Source organism: Pristis pectinata, chromosome 3 (genome assembly GCF_009764475.1).
Source record: "Pristis pectinata isolate sPriPec2 chromosome 3, sPriPec2.1.pri, whole genome shotgun sequence".
Lineage (NCBI taxonomy): Eukaryota > Metazoa > Chordata > Chondrichthyes > Rhinopristiformes > Pristidae > Pristis > Pristis pectinata.
Genome location: NC_067407.1, coordinates 51,689,976 through 51,715,008, shown reverse-complemented (window position 1 = coordinate 51,715,008; position 25,033 = coordinate 51,689,976). Strand labels below are relative to the sequence as shown.

The 25,033-nt window shown below is 40.5% G+C and overlaps 1 protein-coding gene across 1 annotated transcript in view; it reads left to right on the top strand.

Moving 5' to 3' along the window:
• The window catches only part of crb1 (crumbs cell polarity complex component 1), a 111,463-nt gene extending 87,257 nt beyond the window's left edge, over nt 1–24,206 (top strand). The window contains 4 exon segments of the mRNA XM_052010771.1: nt 473–676; nt 8,215–8,376; nt 15,677–15,741; nt 16,984–24,206. Coding sequence (XP_051866731.1) covers nt 473–676; nt 8,215–8,376; nt 15,677–15,741; nt 16,984–17,205 — 653 coding nt within the window. The 3' untranslated portion in view covers nt 17,206–24,206.
• Nucleotides 24,207–25,033: the final 827 nt, after the last annotated feature.

Here is a 25,033-nt window from a genome sequence, read left to right as displayed (position 1 = left end):
GCCAGTGCAAGCTCACAATAAGTTGAGTGCATTAACTAATAATTCAAAACAAAATCATACATCATCATCAGGTAATAATCACATACCTTTGGAGACATACTTATCAATGCTTCAAGTGTACTCACTTTGATTCTTTCTCTCCAGAAATTGGCATGGCTCATGCACAAGACAATTCAGTTCCAGATTACAAAAAAAACATGCATTTGTATTGTTTCTTTCTCAATGTAGTGAGATAACGATCAGACAAATTATCTTAGTAATGTTGGCTGAGAGATTTCTATTAATCAGGACAACAAGAAATTGTCCCATTCTTTCCTTCAAAATAATATGGTCAAGGCACCAGTACACGATCTACAACAGTATAGGGGGCTAGACTGGATGTCACTGTGTGTTGGGATTGCTCTGTCTGATTAAGCCCCTTATACTGGTGAATGGTGCACATGAAATTCATGCTTACTGCTCATGAAACCAGTGAACTATGCTGTTGGTTACCCAAGTGCCATGTCTCAGCAGTGGCTAATATCAAGCCAGCCGGTTCTCTTGAAAGCCAACCTGCACCTCTTGAATGGAAGACAGTGTATGACTGAGACCACTGAAGATGACAGCATGCTTAATCCTCCTCCTGACATCCCACTGCATTATCCCACAGTCCCTTCTGATCGCAAGCTGCAGATGTGTAAGTATGCCCTTCTCACTTTCACTCTCCTACCCTTCCCTCAAATCATCCATGTACCCCTCTCCTTTTAAGAGTCAAATCTGGCCAAGTGGTGGAGTACAGCAAGAGATTGAAGATGAGGCCACCCCATCACTCGATCCTACTGCTCAGTCAACAGCTGAGAAACAGACACTTCATCAGAGGGAGTCAGGGTCAGACGGCAGGGAAACAGGCCCCTTGGCCCACTAAGTCCAAGTGCCCATTTACACTATTCTGACATTAATCCCATTTTTAAAAAATTTTATTTACAGTGTGGTAACAGGCCCTTCCAGCCCAACGAGTCCGCGCCGCCCATTTTAAACCCAATTAACTTACCCGTACGTCTTTGCAGTGTGGGTGGAAAGCAGAGCACCCGGAGGAAACCCACGCAGACACGGGAGAACGTACAAACTCCTTACAGGCAGCGACGGGAATCGAACCCCGATCGCTGACACTGTAATAGCGGTGCGCTAACCGCTACGCTACCGCGCCTCCCAGGTTTATTCTCCCCAGGTTCCTATCGACTTCCCTCAGATTTTACCACTCACCATCATACTAGAGGCAATTTACAGGGATCAGTTAACCGACCAACCTGCACAGCTGTTGGATGTGGGAGGAAGCCAGAGCACCTGGAGAAAGCACACATGGTTACAAACTTCTACACAGGCAGCACTGGAGGTCAGGACTGAACCCGGGTCACTGGGAAAATGAGATGGTAACTCTATCAGCTGGGCCACTGTACCCTTCTGCGTGCTGCAGAGTCAGTTGGAGGCAGGTCCTGCACCTGGCAAGCGTCTGGGTTCAGCTGCAGCCGGAGCCATGTCCCGAGAGGGTAAGGTCACAAATGAGTTCTGCAGGACAGGACTTGGGAGGAATTTAGTGGAATGGTTTGCAGAAGAAGACAAAGGATTTGCATAATGACATTGGTCAGTGCGTTGACATGCCTGCCACAGTGTTTAGGTGCGCCGAGAAGTCCAGCTCCTTGACAAGGCTTTGTGCAGAACTTGGATCCCTTACTTTCTAGGGTAGTGGGGACCTGTCTATTTTAACACTGAGACCCAGGCATTATGCAATACATCTGATGACTGATATCTGATGTCTCAGCTTCCAATACAGTACAAATGAAGCCACCCAGAGTCCGAGAGCTTTGACAGACACTCAGACCACAGCCGCCATGGCTCTGGATACTACTTTCAAGGCGGTTTGCTCAAGTCATCAGACCTCTCCCAGCCCTATTGAAGCTATTGCTGCTGCCGCAAAACAACAACTTTCACGACATATGTCAGTGATAATCAACCTGATTCTGACCTATGGGCACAAGGACAAGAGGATAGGTTGTCGGGCTTTTCTCTTTGGAGAGAAGGAGGATGAGAGGTGACTTGATAGAGGTGTATAAGATGATAAAAGGCATAGATCGAGTGGACAGAGACTTTTTCCTGGGGTGACAATGGCTAACACGAGGGGGCATAATTTTAAGGTGATTCAAAGAAGATATAAGGGGGATGTCCAGGGTAAGTTTTTTTTTTACACAGAGAGTGGTGGGTGCATGGAACGCACTGCCAGTAGAGGTTGTGGGGGCAAATACATTAGGGACATTTAAAAGACTCTTAGATAGACTCATGAATGATAGAGAAATGGAGGGCTATGTGGGAGGGAAGGGTTAGATAGATCTTAGAGCAGGATAAAATGTCGGCACAACATCATGTACTGTGCTGTAATGTTCTATGTTAAAAGACAAATGAAGGGCAGTCACAAAGGATACGCACAGGGGTGATTATTTGGTGTTTATGTGGTTATTGGCCTGGTTGGATGCAGCAATTCAATTTTGAATGCTGGTTTAGTGCTATTTGCTGTTATTATGCTCACCCAGATGCTGTGGTGATCAACAGTTGAAAGTCAGATGAGAACAGTTGTGCAATGCAAAGTTAATACTGCACTCAGTGAAAATCCACTCCGCCTCACCACAAGTACCAGTGAACCCTATGGTACAAATGTGCACGTGGGGATAGCTCACCATTATTGGAACTAAATTGACACTGTGAACGATCAAACAATAGATGTAATGTGGATGGATTTTACAATCTCCACCAAACAGTAACAGTACGTTGAAGGATTAATTTTCAATGCCATGTTATGGTGGAAAGCGAGTTCATTCCTGGGCTTCCACCTGGATTCTCATTTCGGTTATTCAGTCAGAGGAAGGGCTTCCTGAGCCTTACCCTTGACGTGAGGGAGAAACACTCGACTGATTTTGGAATTGTTAATTCCCAGTTGGTTGAAGTCTGACCCACCTTCTCAGAGAGCTGGTGCTGTATGTGTCCCCCGGGAGCCCTTTTTGGTAGTAAATAAAATGTTACACAGCTTCCAATCGAGTGTACTGTTACAGTTAAACGAAAGGGAGTAAAATAATCTGCTGAATGATAAATAGAAATAAAATAAAAATGAAGATAAAACGGTGCCCACACAAAGAATGGGGCGGGGTAAGGAAAGCAGGACATCGCAATGAATGGAATGTGTAACAAAAGCAAAGATGAAAGGCACAGAAAGAAAAGGAGTTGGCAGAGGTAGGGTAATGTGGAAGAGGAATGCATGTTAGGGAGAGTCACCATGTCTGAGGTCTTTTGAGTTTTCTAGAGATTAAAATGACAATGGTTTAATTCATCGCCGACAGAAACTGACTCCAGATCTGCAGCTACAAGATAAGCATCACTGTGTGGTAGCACACAGGTAGCTAGCTATCAGTGAGGTCTGGTGGGAGAGAATCACTTCAAACCTTCAAGAGCTGTAAATCTAGATGCAGCTTTTTTTCTGTAAAGAACTCGTGAACTAACAAAGGCAACATGGGAAATAGAGGTTGCTGTGAATTATTTGATGTTTTTTTTTAAATGAATGGTTTTAATTTTCCAGGGAAAGTAAAGAGCTGAGTGAGGTTTATTTTAACAGCACAGAACAGTGGCATGTTCACTGACAATACATGCAAAGTGAGAAAGTTTTGATCGGCCAGTTACATATCGTTATAGCTGTAATGTGAGGCTCTTGTCCCTAAAGACAGGTTTCATCTTCCAGGTATGTCTTGGACATCCCTCCTCCACCCTTCCAAAAGGTTTTATTTGGAAGAATTTTTATATTTTATAGAAATAAAATTTATTTCAAGTTTTTTCCTTGGTTGCAAATATACATGTAGAAATAGGAGTTAGATCACATGGATTTCAAAGAGACATCATGGGCCTTCCTTTTGGGAGGTCTGATTGTCTGAAATGTTTGTTATACATTCTATTTCATACTGAGAGTCTCAGAAAAAAAATATAATGGTATTGGTATTGGTTTATTATTGTCACTGGGAGCGAGGTACCGTGAAAAACTTGTCTTTCACACCGATCGTACAGGTCAATTCATCACACAGTGCAGTTACATTGAGTTAGTACAGAGTGCATTGAGGTAGTACAGGTCAAAACAATAACAGTACAGAGTAAAGTGTCACAGCTACAGAAAAAATGCAGTGCAATAAGGTGCAAGGTCACAACAAGGTAGATCGTGAGGTCAGAGTCCATCTCATCCTATAAGGGAACCGTTCAATAGTCTTATCACAGTGGGGTAGAAGCTGTCATTAAGCCTGGTGGGTGGTGTAGATTGGGAAAATATATTTATTTTTTGAATTTTGAAAAATAGCTTGGTCTCTCCAACACTGGCATCATCTCTGTGACCATTACTCTTTCCTGCCATTCACCCAACCTTAAATCTCACATCAATCAGAAATTTCTCCAACCTGTATTTGCCATTCTGGTCACGCCTCTCCTCAAACTCCACTCAACAGCCCTCGATTCCACCCTGTCCCCTACTGCCTTTTCAGGCTGACCTGACCTGACATGACATTTAGCAACCTCAGTGTTGAATGTAGACTTTAAATTCTGCAGCTTCCTCTTTTCCCACCCCCACAAAATTACTTGCTCACCTCTACCACAATCTGTGCCGATGACACCCTCAGTCCTCTCATTTGTCACCTCCAGCATCAATGGCCCAGGAAGTCAATAGTTCCATGCCTATTTTTCTCAACTGCAGAAGGAGTGCTGCTCCTCATATTATTACAAGCAGTCCACAGGTTATGACTGGGTTCCATTCCTGAGAACTATTCGTAACCCGGAAATAAATAGTGTGGGAGAGGATCGCAGAAACAGCTGTGATGGGAGAGTGAATAGGTAGGGGTAGAGCAGCCGTCAGCCAGCCTCACTGACTCAGTGAGTGAGCGAGTGAGTCTGCTCAGCGCTCCCAGCTCTGCTCAGCTCGACCCAGCCCCCCGATTGTTGTGGCTGGGGTGGGGGTGGGGGGGGGGAATGCCTCATTCCCACCCAGCAGAAGATGCCTACAGCCCCGTAGCAACCGGCAAATCCATCCTCATCCATCCCGCCAGTCTACCAGATGCTCATTCATATGTGCAGGTGTCAATAAGTCCAATAAGTCAGGCGTTCGTAACCCAGGAGGGACACGTAGGGGCAAAAATAAATAGGTGTCCAGTTCTACACCTGAAACGACACTATGTCCACTGCAAATGCCTTGTTAGAAGCCACCTGTACAAAACTGGGTTGCCTCAAATACTGACAGTTTGTCCACTAGTAGGTTCTCCCACTTGGAATCAGCACTTGGTCTACCATGTTGAGGAAAATGCACACAAAATCCAAATCCCCTACCAGCATGGGTGTATAAAACATACTTAGCAGAATGTGGAACCTGGAAGAGTAATCACGCTCAAGGTAGCTTCCCATTAAAACCTGGGCTGCTGCCCAAGCCATCACTCTCCACCCGTACTTGACCTCATTTCACATTATCAAAGCCATTGGTGTAGATTGAGACTATAATCTTGGATCTTGATCCTCCAACGCAAGCCTCATGACATTATCTCAGAAGATGAAATCTTGCACGTTGTATTTGTCTGCCTGCACTGCGCTTTCTCTGTAGCTGCAACACTATGTTCTGCAGTCTGTTTTTCTTTTTACTACCTCAATGTACTTATATATGGCATGATCTGACTGGATGGCATGCAAACAAAATCTTTTCACTGTATCTCAGTATATGTGACAATAATAAACCAACACCAATACCAATGACGAGCATCTTCTCCAGCAGTTTGCATAACCCTATATCTGGCATTAGTCAGAAATTTTGACCAACTCATTCCAAAACTTCACATAGCAGCCTCTTACCACTGAACCAGCTCAACATGAGGAGTGCGAAAGGATTGCATTTGGTTCGGTTAGGACCAAGGTCATTTGGTTTACTTTGGTGTTAGCCTGACTGACATTCAACCTACCACAGCCTTCCCACTGCCTCATACTGCAGGATAATCAGATTGAGTGGAGTCCAAACAATGGCCTAATTCTCTCTGACAGTTGGCGCAATGCAGAGCAAGAGTTCACAGAGAGAGAGAGAAAACAAGTTAACTTGTAAAACCTTTGTACACCAGCGGAATTGCAAAAATGCACATTGAAATTGTAACATGAATCAATCTTTAATCAAGAAAAGGTGCTTGAAGTATGAACACCCCAAGAGGTACAAGATCTGGTGGCACCTGGACAGAAGAAACTAACCCCCCCCCCCACCCCCACGGTGTCTCAACTGAGTGTTGCAAACTGGCACTTGCACAGAATTACCTGGGCAAGTCCCTGCCTTTGTGTTGGTATCAAGCCAGAAGAACTGCCCTTGCCTTTCGTCCCTGCAGTCTGGAAATCCTCATCCAAATAAATAGACATGGATCCTGCAATAGGATTCAAGAGCAGGATCCCAACCAAGCTTCTGCACTTCTATTAGAGTCCCTGGGGAGCCCAGTGGTGGAGTACACACAGGAAATCACCAATGAAGCTCAGACACTAAGTTCAGGTACTGCATTCATCCTGAAATTTACTTGTACTTACACTGAGAAATGCCAAGGAAACCCAACCGAATCTTGCCAGTATCTTCAAGCCTATGAATTGTCTGGTGCGTACAATGGTGTGTTAATTGGGTAGTACGTGGCACCGAATGACTGAGCACGCAATGGGTTCATGTCATTGTTATGTGAATGGGGCATCACAGGGAAGGGAGGTCTGGGATAGGGATTTGGTCTTCAATTGTATCAGGACCTCATGGGCCAGACTAGAGCAATAAGGGTAGGAGGGGCCATCACAATCTAATGCTGGGGATCATTCAAGTAGTTGGGAGAGAGATGAATGCAAGGGTTCAGGTGGGAGATTGTAAAAGTCAAGGTGAAGGTAATTAGGAGAGTGGCAGTAGTTTTGACTGGGAGGGAGGAACTTGAGGTAGAGTTGTTGTGACTATGAAGTATTTTACTTGAAGGGGACTTACCCAAGATGAATTTCCAGCATCAGACCCCATAGCCTGGGAGCTGCTCAACCATGTGCCCTATAATTAACAACATACTTCCCATATGCTGTGAAGGCTGTCCACAGGCTACGGATGTAGCCACCAATATTACAGAGCTTGCAGGTCTATGACTTGCCTTTGCAGTGACTTGTATTGGAATTGAGTTATGTAGTGGACAAAACCATTCTACTACACAATTCAGTTTCTAAGCCATTTTCTGTACTGATAAAGCTAACACATAAATACTTTCTCTACATGAAAACATTTGTGTTATCTATATCAGTTCTTTCAGGAAGTCCCAAAGTGTTTTACAAAAAGCAAATTACTTCTATAGTCACCCTAGTCATGCAGAAAACCTGGCAGCCAGTTTGTTCACAGCAAGCTCTTAGAAGAGCAATGTGCTAATGTGTGAACCGCCACATCATTTGCTCTGTCATGATGTTGGCTGACAGATGAATATTGGCCAGGACACTGGAGAAAACATTGCTGCTTTTACCCTTTAAGTAATGCCTGGGGATCTTTTACAATCCCTTGAAGAGCAGTCAGAGCTTTGACTTAATGTCTTATCAGAAAGGCAGATGAGATTTGAACAAGCAGCTTGTTCAGATGTGTTTATCTACACATCTAAATGTACATTCAGCATTCACTTTATGAATTACATCACTTCCCAAGGTACTTACCCAAGCTTGAAAAATCCGGAGGGATGTTTATTGTCACCTTGACAAGTATGATTGATTAATATATTCAGGAAGAAGCTTTAACATAAAACAATGCTGCTCTTTGAACTGGAAAAGAAAAGAACTCTAGATTTTATTGCATTAAAATTTAAGATTGCTTTTTAAGGCCAGCCAAAGACAGCAAAGGGGACCTAACAGTCGATTACACCACAGGCTACAGCTTTAGCTGCAGGGTTCAGGTGTGGCTGTAACCTGACACCTGAGCCAGGTATCGAGTAGGATCTGACAGAAAATGCTGGTTTTCAAAATGTAAAGACAGAAACTACCAGTAAAACCGGAAGCTGGGCTAAATGCAGAGAGAAGGGATATTTTTAAAATCAGACTCAACGTCCTATTATTTTGAAGATCAACCACACAGCAAAAGAACGGTGGATTAGTAAGTTGTAAGAGTACAGGTAACTCATCGTGCTGTACTGCAAGGTTCTTAAGTTCCCATGACCAACCACTTCAGAAACATAACTCAAAATTTTGGAGTTGGTTTTCGAGCTGCACGGCTATGGACTCGTAGAATGGAAGAACGACTGCTGCCTTGCCTTGGCTGGTTATTGGCTACAATACTTTTACTAAAGGAAGGATTTCTGCTCACACAAGGTAATCATCTATTTGCTAAAAGTAAAGGAAGCTGTAGAAGCAGAAATGTACTTTTTCCAGATGGTGCTGGATTGGATAATGATGTAGGAAGTCAGTCAAAGCTAAATATATCATAGACTCGAGCTCGCATAGCATGGAAGCAGGCCTTTTAGCTCACAATGGTTTCTTCTGGCCATCATGTACCAAGCTATATTCATCCCTTTTACCACCACCTGGCTTGTAACCTTCTATGACATGGTATTTTAAGTGCTCATCTATGTACTCCTTCAATGTTGTGAAGAGACCTGCATCCAAATTACAAACACCCTCTGGGTGAAAAAAAATCTTCCTCAGATCTCCCCCTCACCTTAAACCTATGCCCTCTGATTGTAGAGACATCTCTGCTTAGGGATGAAGTTTCTCACTAATTCCCCTTGCAATTCCTTGCATAACTTTGTATGCCTCAATCAGGGTGCTCCACGACCTTGTCCACCATGGAAAGCAAACCCAGGCTGTGCAGTCTTTCTCCCAGCTGAGACACTCCATCTCAGGCAACATCCTGTGAGCAGCACAATGGTGCAGCAGGTAGAGGTCAAGCGACAGGTTTGATCCTGACCACTGATGCTGCCTGTGTAGAGTTTGCATGCTCTCCCAGTGACTGCACAGATCTGCTCTGTTACTCTGATTTTCTCCTACATTCCAACTGTGTTCTGCTTGATAGGTTAATTGGTAGTTGTAAATTATCCTTAGTGTCGGTAGATGGGGAGTTGATGAGTGCGTGAGAGAGGTTAGATTACGGGTAGGTATACAAATGGGGGGGAATGAGATTGACAAGATTGTTCTGAGCAAGCACAGGTTCATTGGGCTGAATAGCCTTCCTCTATGTCCTCTGCACCATTTCCAGTTGAATCACATCCTTTGTATGGTACGGCAATCAGACACAATATTTCAGCTTCGGCTGAGCTGATCTATAAACTAGTTGTGAATTCCCTACTCTCAGCCGTGATATATAATTCGTACTTCTTTGGAAAAGAATTTTTTATGAATGAAATGTCAGGTAGGTTCGTATGCTTAAAGACTGGGCTGAGGTGAAGCTTTTACTATTGGTGGATATGTTTTTGTTGGTGCATAATGTATGAGTCTTTACATAAAGTAAAAGGTAGCATGTTTGCAGAAAGGAAATATTTTAGGATGTATACTTTTTGAATAAATAAAAGAAAGAGCCACTGTTGTCTTAGATATCCCAATACAATCAAATTATTATCATTTTCCACAAAGGAGTTTGTAGATGCTTACATCAATTTAGACTTAAAAATTTTGCTCATTTTATATTGGCATGGTAGCATGGTAGCATAGCAGTTAGCGTAATGCTATTACAGTGCCAGCAATCAGGGTTCAATTCCCACCACTGGCTCTAAGGAGCTTGTACGTTCTCCCTGTGACTGCGTGGGCTTCCTCCAGGTGCTCCAGTTTCCTCCCACGTTCCAAAGACGTAGGGGTTAGAAGTTAACATGGGTGTAATTGGGCAGCGCGGGCTCATTAGGCCCGAAGGGCCTGTTACCATGCTGTATAAATAACATTTAAAAAAAAATTATTTAAGTTTTAAACACTCAGGAATTTATAAAAATTAAAATATTTGATGTGGGATTAATGAAAGAAAATAATAATTACAGGTGAGATTTTCTGTGGGGAAAGGGATTCAAAATATGTCATTGATTCTCTTTTCCTCATTAAGCAATTGAAATTAATTCTTGTGGTTCCAGAGGTGAACAAAGCATACTCAATCACAGCTGTCAGATTATTTCATGATGCACTAGAACCAAAATATTACTGGGATTAAACTTGCTTCAGGGCATTGTTTGGCGTTTAAGGATAATCTTGGGTATGAGTGAAATATTTTCACCTATTTATGAAACAATTGAACAAGTAACTATTCTAATTCCGAATGCAAATGATTAACTTGCCCTGACCCACTCCTAGAAGGTAGCTATTCTAATTCCCAAATGGGATATATAATGATGCCTACTACCTGTGCAAATAACTAATAAAATCAGTTCTCAGTCCAAACACATCACAATGCCAATTCTGAATTTGAACGTGCAACTATATTAACTCAAATTCCAAAGGTAGTTTCACCATACAAGTGGTTTTAGGATAGTGACTTACACACACGAGTTACTCATACAATATACAAGTCACCAAAACTACTCTTTAGTCGGGCATTCCATTTGCAAGATCAAATAACCTGGATACCAACCCCACCAACCCAATCCCCCATCTTGCAAACAACATTTTTCAAGGCACAATTTAATACATCTGGTCTTCTTCACTTATTCATGAGTATTTGAATTTGTTACCTTTAAGGTCTCTCTATTCAATTTAATTCCTTGCTACTTAATATCACCCTTGAGAATTCCATTCTACCCATTCCTATAAACACTGAATCCAATGTGAACCTGGATTTCCAATTGATTTATATTCCAGGATTATATTGCCAACCCTGCCCTGAATCCTGGGAAAAATATATAAAAGCAATCAGCTCTCCGAGCTAACCTGTTGATTAATTAGCACCCCTCGCCACTTAACTAATTAGTATCACTCTCACTGGTCCTGATGGTAATCACCTCACTCCATTTAATTTCCCCTGTACTTTACTTTGTGACCAGCCAGTCTTTGAGTTTACATTTTTCCAACTGGAGAAACACCTGTCTTTCATCTCTATTTTTTCTAACACTTGGTGGTTACTTCCCAAAATACACCACTGGCCACAGGCTTCCAATCATAAAAGCAATCCCCAACCATCATCTTCTGCCTCCTGTCACCAAGCCAATTTCAGATCCAATTTGCTAAATTACCCTGGATCCATCTCCTGGACACTTACCTTTTGGACCAGTCTCCTATGTGGGACCTTGTCAAAGATTTTACTGAAGTCCACATAGACGACATCAATTGCACTGCCCTCATTGATGTGCTTAGTTACCTGATCAAAAAATTCAATCAAATTAGTATTTAATATCATCATCAAAGTAAGTGTCGTTAAAATGTTAAATCTCAAAAATTAAAATATATAAAATAATGCTAAATAATTGATCAAGGTGCACATTGGGAAATCACAATTTAAAATGACCATGAAAATACCAGATTATATTAAATATGATTTACAATTATTCTTCAGGAAGGAAATCTGCCATCCTTGCCTGACCTAGCCTATATGTGACCTCAGGCATACCAAAATCCAAACATGGAACTTGCTGCTCTGTACCCATCCTGCCAATAATAAAGAGATCATGGGTCTTTACCTTGTTAAGTCCTAAAATAAACCAGGTTTTAGCTCTATACAAAAGTTGCGTAATTGCTAAAAATAATCTTAGAAATGCATTTAAATGGAGCCAAGCATAGAAACTCCTGAATGAGAAGAATACCAAGACTCACATACTTGGCCTGTCTCCATCACTACCATCACACAATACAAGAATGGAGTTGTCTACACCATCAATGAATGCCCACAGCAAAGTGTCTGTTAGTTGATAGATTTAACACAGCCTATTATTAATATAGACTATGGTTTTAGTCTAGTTCAGCTTTTTAAGGTTCAGTTCACAAAGGACTTAGATAAAAACTGTTTCTGTAGCATCATGCACATTCACCTTTGAAACTTCAATTCATCTTCCAATGATCACAAATAGGATACTATGATGATTGGTACCATGATCAATACTGCAGCATTTAAGAAGCCTTCTCAATTAAAATGAAGGCAAATTAGTGTAATTTTAATGATGACCTGAATGACCAAATACTGCATTTCAGATAAATTGCATATTCCCTGAATCTCTTGCAGCAGGCTGCTTTGTACTGATAGCTACTCCTATACAACCAAACTAGGAAAGCCTCTTTCTGGCACATATAAGAAATCCACTTGAACATCAGTGGACCCTGTTTTCTGAAATTTAAAATAACGTTAATATTTCAGAAAGGACTGCGCGTAATTTTAAGGCCTACTGCTGCAAAGGAAAAATAAAAGTTTGTTAACTTTTTTAATGTTAGAAAAAGAGGAGCTGGAAGGGTTTTGTACGTTCCTGCTGCCATTCCTTCCAGTCAGGTCCAGGACTCAGCTTTCCAGTGGGAACCCAGAGGATATCAGCATAACCCCGGGCAGTCCATTGTAGGGCCCAGCTGCTCTGACAGTAGAACTGCTGCATCACAGCTTCAGCATCCCAGGTTTAATCCTGACCTCCAACTGCTGACTCTGTGGAGTTTGCACATTCTCCTTGTGACTGCGTGGGTTCCCTCCGGGTGCTCTAGCTTCCTTTCACATTCCAAAAATGTGCAGGTCGGTAGGTTAATTGGTTCTAGTGTGTAGCTAGGTGGTAGAATCTGGGGGGAGTTGAGGGGAACATGGGGTGAATTAAGTGCAATTAATGTAACTGGGTGCTTGATGGGTAGTGTGGACTTAATGGGCAGAAGGGCCTGTTTCCGTGTTGTATGAGTCTATGATAAATCAGACTTGAAAAGTAGTGAGGTCCCACCCCCAGGTTCACCGGCTGTGAAAGCTGTCACTGTTATTGAATATTCAAAGTTACCTCGAGCCTGTTAATAAATGAAAATAATATTACAAAAAATTGGATTTCTTAAAACACATGTGCACACCCACATACTTAACGATGATTAAAACTATTTAAACAGACCTAATTAAATGAACAAAACGAAAAGCTGTACTTACCTTCCTCCTGATAGATGATTTCAAGCATTTCAGTGGGGCTATTGTACTTGCATCAGTTTGAATGGGAAGATTTCTCATTATGAGAGTTGGAAGACAATGCAAGTTGGTGCTGTGATAGTGGAATCGACCAGGAGTCCCCTTGCACTGCGGTGGTGGACCAGGACCAGCAGTGTGCTTAGCACAAGTCTACAAAACTGCCTCACTCTGGACTAGCCCGGTTATAGCCTTATCTGCCAGCAGATTCAGGCAAATCATGACAGATCTGCCCCAGTATATTCCATCTTGGTTAATATTGTTACACTGTGAGTTTATTTTTTTAGTAAGTTAGCCTTTCCACAAACTTCCTGAAAGGTTGTATTCCTTGTTAGACTTGAAATGCAGTGCATGGTTTATGCATTATGCACAGATTATGCATTAGATTTGGTCATTTTAACACCTACATTTACATTATGTCGGCATCTACTTACATCAGATGAAGTTATGATTTGCTTATCATTAGTTACTTCGCAGCGTATTACCAGCAGATTTGGTCTATAGCTCAACCATTGCATTTATGTTGTTATCGGAGGCCAAATATATGTAACATGGATAAGATCTGGTGAGGTTTATATAGCTGGAATTCAACTAAGTAGTATTTTCACAACCTGTGACATTCACACAGGCTGCCATTAGTTAAAGAGAACAGAAAATGCTGGAAATACAAAAGGTAGCTTCTGTGGAGAGAACAACAGAGCTAACATTTCTGGTTCTTGACCTCTCAGCAGAACAACTTGAGGCCAGGCCAACAGTGTAAATTAAGTGGTTGGACCAAGACAGGCTATTGGTGATGTTCACTCCTAGGAACTTGAAGCTCTCAACCCTCTTGACTTCAGCACCATTGATGTAGACAGGTGCATGTACACTGCCTCCTTTCCTGAGGTCAATGACCAGCTCTTTTGTTTTGTTGACATTGAGGGAAAGGTTGTTGTCATGACACCATGCCCCTATTCTCCAACTTATTGTTATTTCAGATATGGCCCACTATGGTGGTATAATCTGCAAACTTGTAGATGGAGTTAGAGCAGAATCTGGCCACACAGTCATGAATGTATAGGGAGTAGATAGGGGGCTGAGGATGCAGCCTTGTGGGGCACTAGTGTTGAGAATAATCGTGCTGGAGGTGTTACTGCCTATCCTCACTGATTGCGGTCTGTTGGTCAGAAAGTCAAGGATCCAGTTGCAGAGGGAGGTGATGAGTCCCAGGTCTCAGAGTTTGGGGATGAGTGTCCTTGGAATTATAGTATTGAAGGCAGAGCTGTAGTCAATAAATGATAGTCTAACGTAGGTGTCTTTACTGTCCAGATGCTCCAGAGACAAGTGTAGGGCCAGTGAAATGGCTTCCACTGTAGACCTGTTTCGGCTGTAGGTGAATTGCAGTGGGTCAGGTTTTTCTGAGAGGCTGGAGTTAATGGGTGCCATGCCCAGCTGCTCAACACACTTCATGGTGGTGGGTGCCAGAGCCACTGGTCAGTAGTCATTAATGCATGTTCCCTTGTCTTCTTAAAATAGGTGGGAACCTCAGATTGAAGCAGGGAGAGATTAAATGTCTGAAACTACCCCCGCTAGCTGATCAACACAATATCTGAGCACACGGCCAGGGACACCATCCAGGCCAGATGCTTACCATGGATTCACTCTCCGGAAGACTGACCTCACGTCCTTAATGGTGACCACAGGTTCAGGTGCATTGGAGGCTGTCGGGGTGGGTGGTGACATTCCAAACCCCTTCTGTTCAAAACGAGCATAGAATGCATTAAGCTCATCGGGAAGCGATGCGCTGTTGTCAGCGATGCTGCCTGACTTCGCTTTGTAGCCCATTATAGCAATGCAAACCCCGCCACAACTGATGGCTGGTCTGGGACTCTATTTTGGACTGGTATTGTCTCTTGGCATCTCTAATAGCTTTACAGAGGTCATATCTCGATTTCTTGCAAAGGTCAGGGTCACCTGATTTGAACGCTGCAGTCCTCAACTTCAGTAGGGAGTGGATCTCCCGGTTCATCCATGGTTTCCAGTTTGGGAACACCTAGATTGTCCTCTTTGGTACACAGTCCTCAACACACTTGCTGATAAAGTCTGTGATGGTGGTGACATACTCATCTAGGCTGGCAGCTGAGTCTTTGAACATGGACCAGTCCGGTAACTCAAAGCAGTTGCATAGAAGCTTATCTATTTTGTCAGACCAGCTCTGTACGATTTTCTGTACTGGACCCTCCTGTTTCAGCTTCTATTTGTATGCAGGGAGAAGGAACACAGCCTGGTCGTCTGATTTACCAAACTGTGGGTAGGGTGAGGTGGGGGGGGGGGGGGGGGGGGTGGTGGTGATGGCTCGGAAGGCATCTTTGATGGTTGTATAGCAATGGTTAAGTGTGTTAAGGCCCCTTTAAGTTCTTTACCTCACATTCCCTCACCTTGTTAAAGAAAGCCTGCGATAGAAATACATTCTCCATAACCGTTTTGTCAGAGAAAGGTTGGTGATTTCTGTTTAGAAATTGGTAGCATGTAGATTTAAATTTTCAACATTCCAGTATTGTCTTCATGTTAGTGTTGGTTCCTTTACAGCAGTGAATGAAACAACCCCTACACCATCAACAACCCCTACACCATCAACGAATAACACATCATCTGTAAGTTGATAGATTTAAATTGACCTAATGTTAATATAGACTATGGTTTCAGTCTAACTCAGCTTTTAAGGAACAATTCAGAAAGGATTTAGTTAAAAACTGTTTCTGTAGCACTATACAGGTTTATCTTTGGAACGCCAATTGATCTTCCAATTATCACTAATAGGATACTATAAGATTAATACCATGATCAACAATGCAGTTTTTAAAGAAGCCTTTTCAATTGAAATGAAGATAAATTAGTGCAATTATATGCATTATCCAGCTAATGCATTTATGTATAAGTGCCACTTAAGAGAACCCGATTGCAGTTTTGAAACCTTTCATGCTTTTGTTGTGGAAATATTCCTAATATAGAAGGGCACCATATTCATAACAAGTACTGAATTAGATACAAAAAGTATTAATTTATTATGCATGAAATATTACAGAAGGGCTTAATGTTGAATTAGTCCATTGTGTGACCAATGTTACCCAACAGTGGGTGCTTTTGTCAGACACATAAAAATATGGGAGTAAAACAAGCATGATGAAAATATAAAACCTGAAACTGCAGTAGATGAGTAACTCTATTGCTGCCGACTTGGATTTATATTCCAGCTTCAGTTCACCCTTTAATCTCCAGTAACCCCAAAATAGTCTGGAGTGCCAGGGGAAGGGTGTGAAAGCGTGCCCATCACTGGCAGGCAGACAGCTGTGTGCTGAAGCTGGACATTGGGCAGGTCCGCATGAGATCATCATCTCACTGATTATCAGGAGTAGAAAAGGAAGGCAGTAGAAAAGAGGATGTAAAGAGAATATTTTAAAGAACAGGAAGGTTATATGCATTTGTAAAAGTTTTTAAAATTAAATATGTTTTTAAGGTAAGTGGAAACACTTGACCTGGAAGCATTTTAATCCTAGAATACAGACAATACAGACAGCATTGAGGACAACTATTTAGCTCATCATGTCCGTGCCTCATGCGCAAAAGAGCATTCCAGTTAGTCATACACCTCCTGCTCCTTCCGCACATCCTTGCAGAATATTTCCTTTTCAAGTATTTACCAAGTTCCTTTCAAAAATTACTTGTGAATCTGCTTCCACCAGCCATTAAGGTAGCGCAATCCAGCTCATAACTTAAATAGGTTTTTAAATGAAAGAAACAAGCTTGAGCTTCTGATTCACAAGCCTAGTCTAGACGAACGTTTGTCCCATTTGGGTCAGACTTTCTAATAATTAAAATATGGATTATTTTCACAGACAAATCCGCCACCTAACCAAGTAAACATAGCAGCCATTGTGGCTCCATGTGTCATTGGCGGGGTGATAGTTCTTGCTATCATTCTGACTTTGCTAATCCTAAAACTGCGTGAGAAACGTCAGACTGAAGGGAACTACAGCCCGAGCAGCCAGGAGCAAACAGGATCTCGGATGGAAATGAACAACACTCTTAAACTACCACCAGAAGAACGCCTGATCTGATGCGTTCAAGCTTTGGGGTTCATGGTGGAAGAAGTCAACAGACCCCAGGTATTCCCTGTGCTACTCAACAATTTGGGATTAAAAAAAAAACTCTCACAAAGCTGTGGAACTCAAAGTCTGTGTGCGTGTGTGTTATTTCTTTAAACCAAGGCAGCTTCAAGGCTAACCCAATGTGAGTTACCCCTAAACATTTAATCATTTTGACTCTTGTCAGCAGGATGTGGAAGCCTGGACCTCAGAGCTTCTGCTTTATACTGGGTTGGTCACCGTCGTGTTGTTGCTGATTTTCTTTCTAGTCCTCGCTACCTGTATTGTGACCCTGAATAAAAGAGCAACGCACGGGGCCTACAGCCCAAGCCGGCAGGAGAAGGAGGGATCACGAGTGGAGATGTGGAACATGGTGCAACCACCACAGGTGGAAAGACTTATCTGAATGAGCCCTGACCAATTGTTTCCACTGTATGTTGGCCAATATCACTGCTGTATGTTATAGGGTGAGGACCATCCGATTCAACATGCCACAAGAAATGCTTTAATTGGCACTGAATGTTTTCTTTTACTCATTCAAGTGGGTATCACCAGCAAGGCTCACTTTTAATGCCAATCTCTAACTGCCCTTGAGACGATACTAATGAACTGCCTTCTTGAACTGTGGGCCGTCAACATGGTGATGGTGACAGTGTAGTTAACGAGGAAGTTCCAGCTATGATGAGGTTTAATCTGTCAATGTCTTGGCCAAATATTCAAAAATACCGGGTAAATTGCTCTTCCTCAAAATTGTCAACCGACAATGGGTCACAATGCTAGTATCTAAGTGATGTTGGGAATACAAAATGTGCACAAATACAGACAAAAACCTATGGAATTGGATGGTTCAACCAAGGTAATAAGCTTATTTACCAACAACTCTTCATTTAGGGATCACTGTTACAAAAGAACAAGATCGTCAGAAATGGACCTTCAAACTCCTCCATGTGATAGAAGAGAATTGAGCCCAAATGCATTGAAACAGGGGGAAAATGTTAAAAACTCTTCTCTTTCCTTTCGTTATAGTAGTTCAGAGTTTTTGTAATACAGCACTGTTTTATCAGCATAGTTTACCCAAGATCGCCAATACCAGGGGCAAAATGTTACAGAATTACAAATTGTAGTCGGTGAAAATTGAGTTTTTGCGATCTTTTGAGCTGATTTAAAATTAAGCTGGAAGATGACAGATTATAGTTTTGCTAATAAGCAAATAAATTTGAGTGGAAACATGAGAAAGTTAAAATATTCGACCCAATTTGTGCTGGTTTGTTAACTGTGTTGAAAATGGACATTTTATCACAGGGTAAATCTTTTTATAACATTACTACAACAGTGTTACAAAGCACATAACTTTTTATGGATCTGATGAAATAAACCTTTGTTACAGATATTCAAATTAGTCACTAGTTTCAAACTAATTCTTTAAAGGAATCAAAGCTGGTTAATATTTAATGGCTCAATCCTGCACCAAAAGAATGGTGTCCACATAAGATATTCCTTCAGTTTGTCCTCTTTTCAAGCACTTTTTATTTATATTATTTTCTTTTCTTATTTCTGTTCTTTTTAACTCTAGGAAAATTGACAATTTTTAAACTTGTATAGGGATAGGTTTGAAGAATTGTCGAATGGAGGGAGTTTAATATTTGCCAGATTATGCTTTAATCTCCATCTGCAATGAACAAACATTTCAAATTGAATGCATGCTGAAAGTAGCACGGTGAATTAATTATTTTCGATACCCGACTACTGCATAGTATTATATGGCAGAGTTGGGAAAAAGCAACTGAAAAATGTTTATCAGTTTTTGATATTTTCTGATTTGGGAATTTTTTTTTATAGTCCACACAGTGGGAAATGTATTGTCAAAGAGTTAAAGGTCAAGTACCCACACAGATGATCTCACCAGCAACGATCAGTGAGAGTAAATACAAAGAACAATAGCATAAGTTGCGTGGGGCCAGTTTTAATGTGTATATACTTAGAATGTCTAGGGACTCATTTATGGTTAGGATTAATTCCAAAGATATGTGTTTGTTTAAGATGAGTGAGAAGGCTTTTCTGGCGATGGTGAAACTATTAAGACAAATTGTAGGACAAATTGCAGTTGACTATAAGAATTTTACAGCATAGACGCCGGAGACAATTCAGCCCAACAGATTCACACTATGGTATATGTCCCACACAAGCCTCATGTGTCTCACCCGAGCAACATATCCCTCTATTTTTTTTTCTCCTTCAGCTTTTTTTCTCCTTCTCATAAATGCTACTCACTTTGATTACTCCATTTGGCAGCAAGTTCCACATTCTAACTTTTTTTTAAAATAAATGTGTTTCTCTTGAACTCTTTATCGTTTTCCTTAGTAAATTCTTGTGAATGTTTTTTGTTAAGCACCACAAATTTTGGACTAGCTCAGAAGTAGAGTTATCTATCATATTGAACACTTTAATAATTTCTTTTAAAGTCCTTGTCAGCTCATCTCCCACTCTTCCCTGGTCCATCCAGTCTTTCCTGGTAGTGATATCCTCACAGTACTTTAGGCCAAATTAACTCAAAAGACACAACCTGCCAGGGGACCAGTGCGACATGGGTGAAAGGTTCTACCTGTGCAGATCCATAACCGCAGCAAGTGAACAGCCAAGGGCCAAGAATTTGGAGGAATGCAAAGTGGGAGAGAACTTTGCTCAGGGAATATGCACAGGGTACCCTGATGTACCTGCATCTACCTATCACCACCTTGTGCCCACCCTGCCTCCCTCTTTTGTCCACCTATCACTGCTCTGCTTTTCCCTCCTATATATTGGACTTCCCCTTTTCCTATCTTCAGTCAGGACCCTTCTTCAGGACTCTACAAAAGAATTATTTTAACTGCAACAGATTTTAAAGAATCAAACAGCAGATATTTTGGATGGATGCAGTGGATAGTTATTTGCTGGACATGGATTCAAAAGGATTTGCTGGTCTCCCCTAGGACAAAAGAAAATGGATCTATCTATTGAACAAACTGAACAACAGTACTCGCAACAACAATAAAGTCAAACTGGAATCACGCTATCCATCTTATCACAGGACATTGTACTGCAAAATGGGTTAAGTTTAAAAAAAATTGTGACCTTCCAAACATATTCTCAGATTAATTTTGGGAAGGACAGCATTATGGATATAGTACTCGACAGGCTGAACTGCATCATCTTATCATTTGTGGGTGATGCTCTGGCGATAACAATATTTTGAGTATTTGAGCCAACAAGAAGAAATAATTTGGCCAATGGCTTAACGAAAATAGTGAAAACAAAATGTTGTTGACACCTGATAATATCAGGCAGCATCTGGGGAAAGATGGGTCTTCAACTAACAACTCTAAGTTAATTTGTTTAAGTTGAATTCAAATCATGTAATTATAATCTAGAAAATTAGGGACTGAAAATTCCATTTAAATATCTCTGAATTCTAGTGTTGAAGTAATGATTTCACCTCAAAAATTTTGAAGGTTTGTTAGAAATGAGAGATTGGCCTGGATTCTGTTTATGTGTTATGAGTATTTTAATGAATATGCATAATTCATTGAGATGCTGCCAAAAGCTTTGTCTAATGTTGTGAGCCAAAAGTTTTCAATGCATTAGGCGAAAAAGAATAACCGTTGAATGCATTCAGTGCATGATTCCTTATTGTATTGTGTTATGAGTCAGTATTATCTTAACCCACATCCACCTCCTGTGGGTACCCTTGGAGAAAGTTCCCTTCCAGCTCACATTCTTCAAAAATCTCAACACTTTGGCTGTTAGTTTGCTGCAAAATTTCTGAAGTTACTGATCTGCTCAACCAATCCTTCGCTTTATCATCGGATCATTCTGGACCACCTCAAGCAATGTTGGTTCATAATTTCATCTACTCCAGGATTATCATAGAACGCAAAAATGACCCACAACTTTTTTTTTGTCTGATGCAAGCTGTGTTCTTAAACCTCTTCTTTCATGATTGAAAATGAAACTTCCCTGAAATTAGTGTAAGGAGCTCATAAACATCTTTTAAGTGAATATTGAGACCATCTGGTCTACTGCTTCTCTTCCTGCTCCTAACTCACTTGACTAATCATCCATTGTTACCTCTATCCCTAATTCCAAACTTAGATCTTCCTTGTTGTCCCCTTTGTGAAATCATCTTGCTATTGAGACTCACTTTCTGCTCCCATAATGCACTAAGCTACTAACCAGCCAACTTATCTTCATGGCTCCTATTGATATTGTTAATGGTCCCATCACCCCTGGTACTGCCTTTCAAAGCAGCCATCATCACTCATCTACTCCAGTGGCCCTCCTGTCCTTGCAACTTGCTATCCCATTTCCAATTTCCTTTTTCTCTCCAAAGTCCTTGAATGTGATGTAGTTTCCCAAATTTGTGCCCATCTTACCTGGAACCTTCTGTTTATATCTCTCCAATCAGTGGTGATCAAAGTCACTAATGACATCTTATATGAATGTGACCAAAGTAATCTATCTGCCCTAGGCCTTCCAAACTACAACCGTTGACATGATCGATTGCCCAGCCTTCTTTCATCTGGTTCTATTCTAATCCAGAGTATCACCATCAATGTCCTCTCTTCCCAGGGTCAGAGCATTAGCCCTCGTATTTCCCCAAGGATCTATTCTAGTCCTCCTCCTCATTCTATTCTGCATAGTCGGTGATTGCTGAGTGTTAGTTTTCTATTTGTTAGCTAAATATGAATAAGGATATCATTTATTTCCATTCTGATTTTCTAAATACACTGTATTAACAAACTGGGGCTCTGAGATAAACTGGCAAAACACTACCGCATAAATGTTCAATGTACCAACATACAAATCATTGATATTTGTTTTAGGGAGGTGTGAATCTGTTTAAAATGGTCTGTTAATACCTGTGCTAAGGAAACAGGAATTTCAAATAGATCAAGTGTTTACACGTTATGATTCTGCTGCCCTATCAGCCAAAGTTTAAAGGTAAAATGTGTGTATTTTACAAGGATGTGTCTTTTTTTGATATATCTCTACTGACGGCTTTAAGTTAGGTAGCCGCGGAGTTCATTGTCAATTAATCACATTTTTAAGAAATATTTTAGTCAAGTTAAAATTTCACTTGTCTCTAGATATCCAAACCAATTTGAATTTGAGAACTGCAAGCAACTCTGACACAAATTTACCAAAACTGCGATTCTGCAAAGCAAATACTTCAGTCTCACTGTCAATCCCCTGACTGACATTTCTTTGTATTTGCATATGTTGCTCCTTAAAACTGCTCCACTGTCTGTCCTTTGATAGTAATATTAGTGTCATTTCTTTGTGCATCTGCACACAATCTCTAACTATATTTCAACTTGCATTGCAATGTAGGCAACTGAAATCAAGATCAACTAATTCCCCCCAAATGGTGGACATGTTATTTTAAAACTGACTTATAGTTCATATGTTTTACAACGTTCATAAATCAGTTAGATTGAGCAATGCCATTTTGATTATAGGACCAGGTTCCTTAATGTGCAGGGATAAAATATTGCTTTTGATCTTCAATCTCAAGACAAGTTATTTGAAGAAATAGGTAGTTCAGTGGCAGATGGGCTGAAGAAATAATGATAACATAAATGCATTGTGAAAAAACATGGTTTGGACAGTATTTCTCCTATGAAATTTAACTGGTATTTGTGAATAAGCAAAATGATAAATTCAACACCAGTCATTTCTGTAATATTTACAAATCTCACACAATATGTATTGTCACTCTAGCAGAGAAAAGAGGAAAATGAAGAACAACACTATTTATCTGTTCATACCAACTTCTTGGGAATTTTTTTTCCATTTTGCAGTCACTAGGTACCGTAGTATTGTAGAGATTGTACAGCAGTCTCTTCCCTGGAATTAAAAGACTGATCAGCACTAGCTATATAATGCAACCTTGAAGTTTCAAGTTAATATTGTTAGACTAAATGCCTTGAGTTATCTCATTTCTTTTTGGGTAGGAATTTTCAATTTTTGAATTCTCTTTTTGTTAGAAAGTATTGTGTGTTAGTATCCCAACAAAGACATCATTTCAATCCTTTTTCCTCTGTTACATACCTTGCTATCTATTCAGAATGTTGCTTAAAGAATTTCTGTGAAGAAATAATCTGTTATATAACTATATATTCAATAGGTGATAGCAAACATTAAAGAAAAAATGATCATTTAAATTACGTATGTAAATTGGAACCTCACTTTATCATCTGAAATTGACAAAGAAGTCACAAATTATAAAAGGCACAACTAAAATTGCATAGCTTACATTAAACCAAAACCAGCTTGCATGGTAACCAAAACATCAGTGCTTTCAGAATGGTTCTTTTCCTCTCCTGGTTCTGCATGTTTCATTAAAGTTTATAAATGCATAATGGGAAATATATAGCACAAATGAAGCATGCCTTATTATACCTTGTCTTCAAATTGAAATAGAAGTCAATTACTTTAGCACTTTACCATAGGGTTAAATACAAGATCCAGTAATCCTGTTTATAATATTTTTTTCTGCTGTTGTAATTGTGGGTCTACAGCTATCCTAAATTTTGTGAAAATAATTTGAAAGTGAAAAACGTCAATGTACATTGTGATCAACCAACACCAAAAGGAAACCCAGTTTTGCAAAGTGCCAATTTTCTTGAGATTTTTGTTTGCAATGTTTCTGCAACAATTGTGCCCAAAACTTCTTGTACATGATATATTTTAGAATGTTGTTTCAATTTTGTATTTGATTTTAAAGACAAAATGTAGAACATTTTTGAATGTAGATATTTGATGTTTAGAGCAACTTAAATGACTGTAAATAAATTGTGAAGCAGAATAAACTATCTCTTTCCCTAGTGAATATTCTTCCATTGCTCACTGATTCATTTGCAAATATCTCTGTTTATGATTTTTGAATGTAGATATTTGATGTTTAGAGCAACTTAAATGACTGTAAATAAATTGTGAAGCAGAATAAACTATCTCTTTCCCTAGTGAATATTCTTCCATTGCTCACTGATTCATTTGCAAATATCTCTGAAAAATTGTTTGAACTGGCTCACACTATCAGCTTTTAATGCAACAAGTGGTTAAAGACCTAAATCACATCTTATTTTTCACGAAAATATTAACTTGTACAACTATCTTATTTGGTGTCTGTCTGCATCTGTTATATTTTGTGAAGCATTTTTAATAACATAAACAGTATCTCCTATGGATTTATATGTATAATTTTCTCCATTATGCAAGACTTGGGAGATGGAACAAATTAAAGGCTAACTGCAGGTTCTTGTTCAAACAGAAGCTGAATTACACCGACAGCTAAGTCATTCAGCTCTATCTAAATAATATGGTTGTGTTTCATTTTATTTTATATAATTGCACCTTTGTTCAAAAGCACTCCATGTTCCCTGATTCAAGACTCCTCATCTTCTATGAACTGTGGTTGACAATGGCAGTAAGATTTCAATATGTTTGTAATTTCAATTGTGTGCACACTTGTGCCACTCAGCAAATGGGGCAGTGCGTGCACCGCGCGCACGCGCGCACACACACACACACACAAGTCCTGCAGAGAAGGCGGCTGATGTTAACCTTCTTGCAGTGTTGGATTTGACATCACCCTTCTCATGTTGGGAGATGAGAATCTACTGGCCGCCATTGTATTTTTCAGACATATGAACACACAAGTTAGGAACAAGAGTAGGTCAGATCTGACTGGAAATCCGAAATGTTCGATGTTTCTTTTTACACAGGTGCTGCCTGACCTATTGTGTTTCTCCAGCATTTTCAG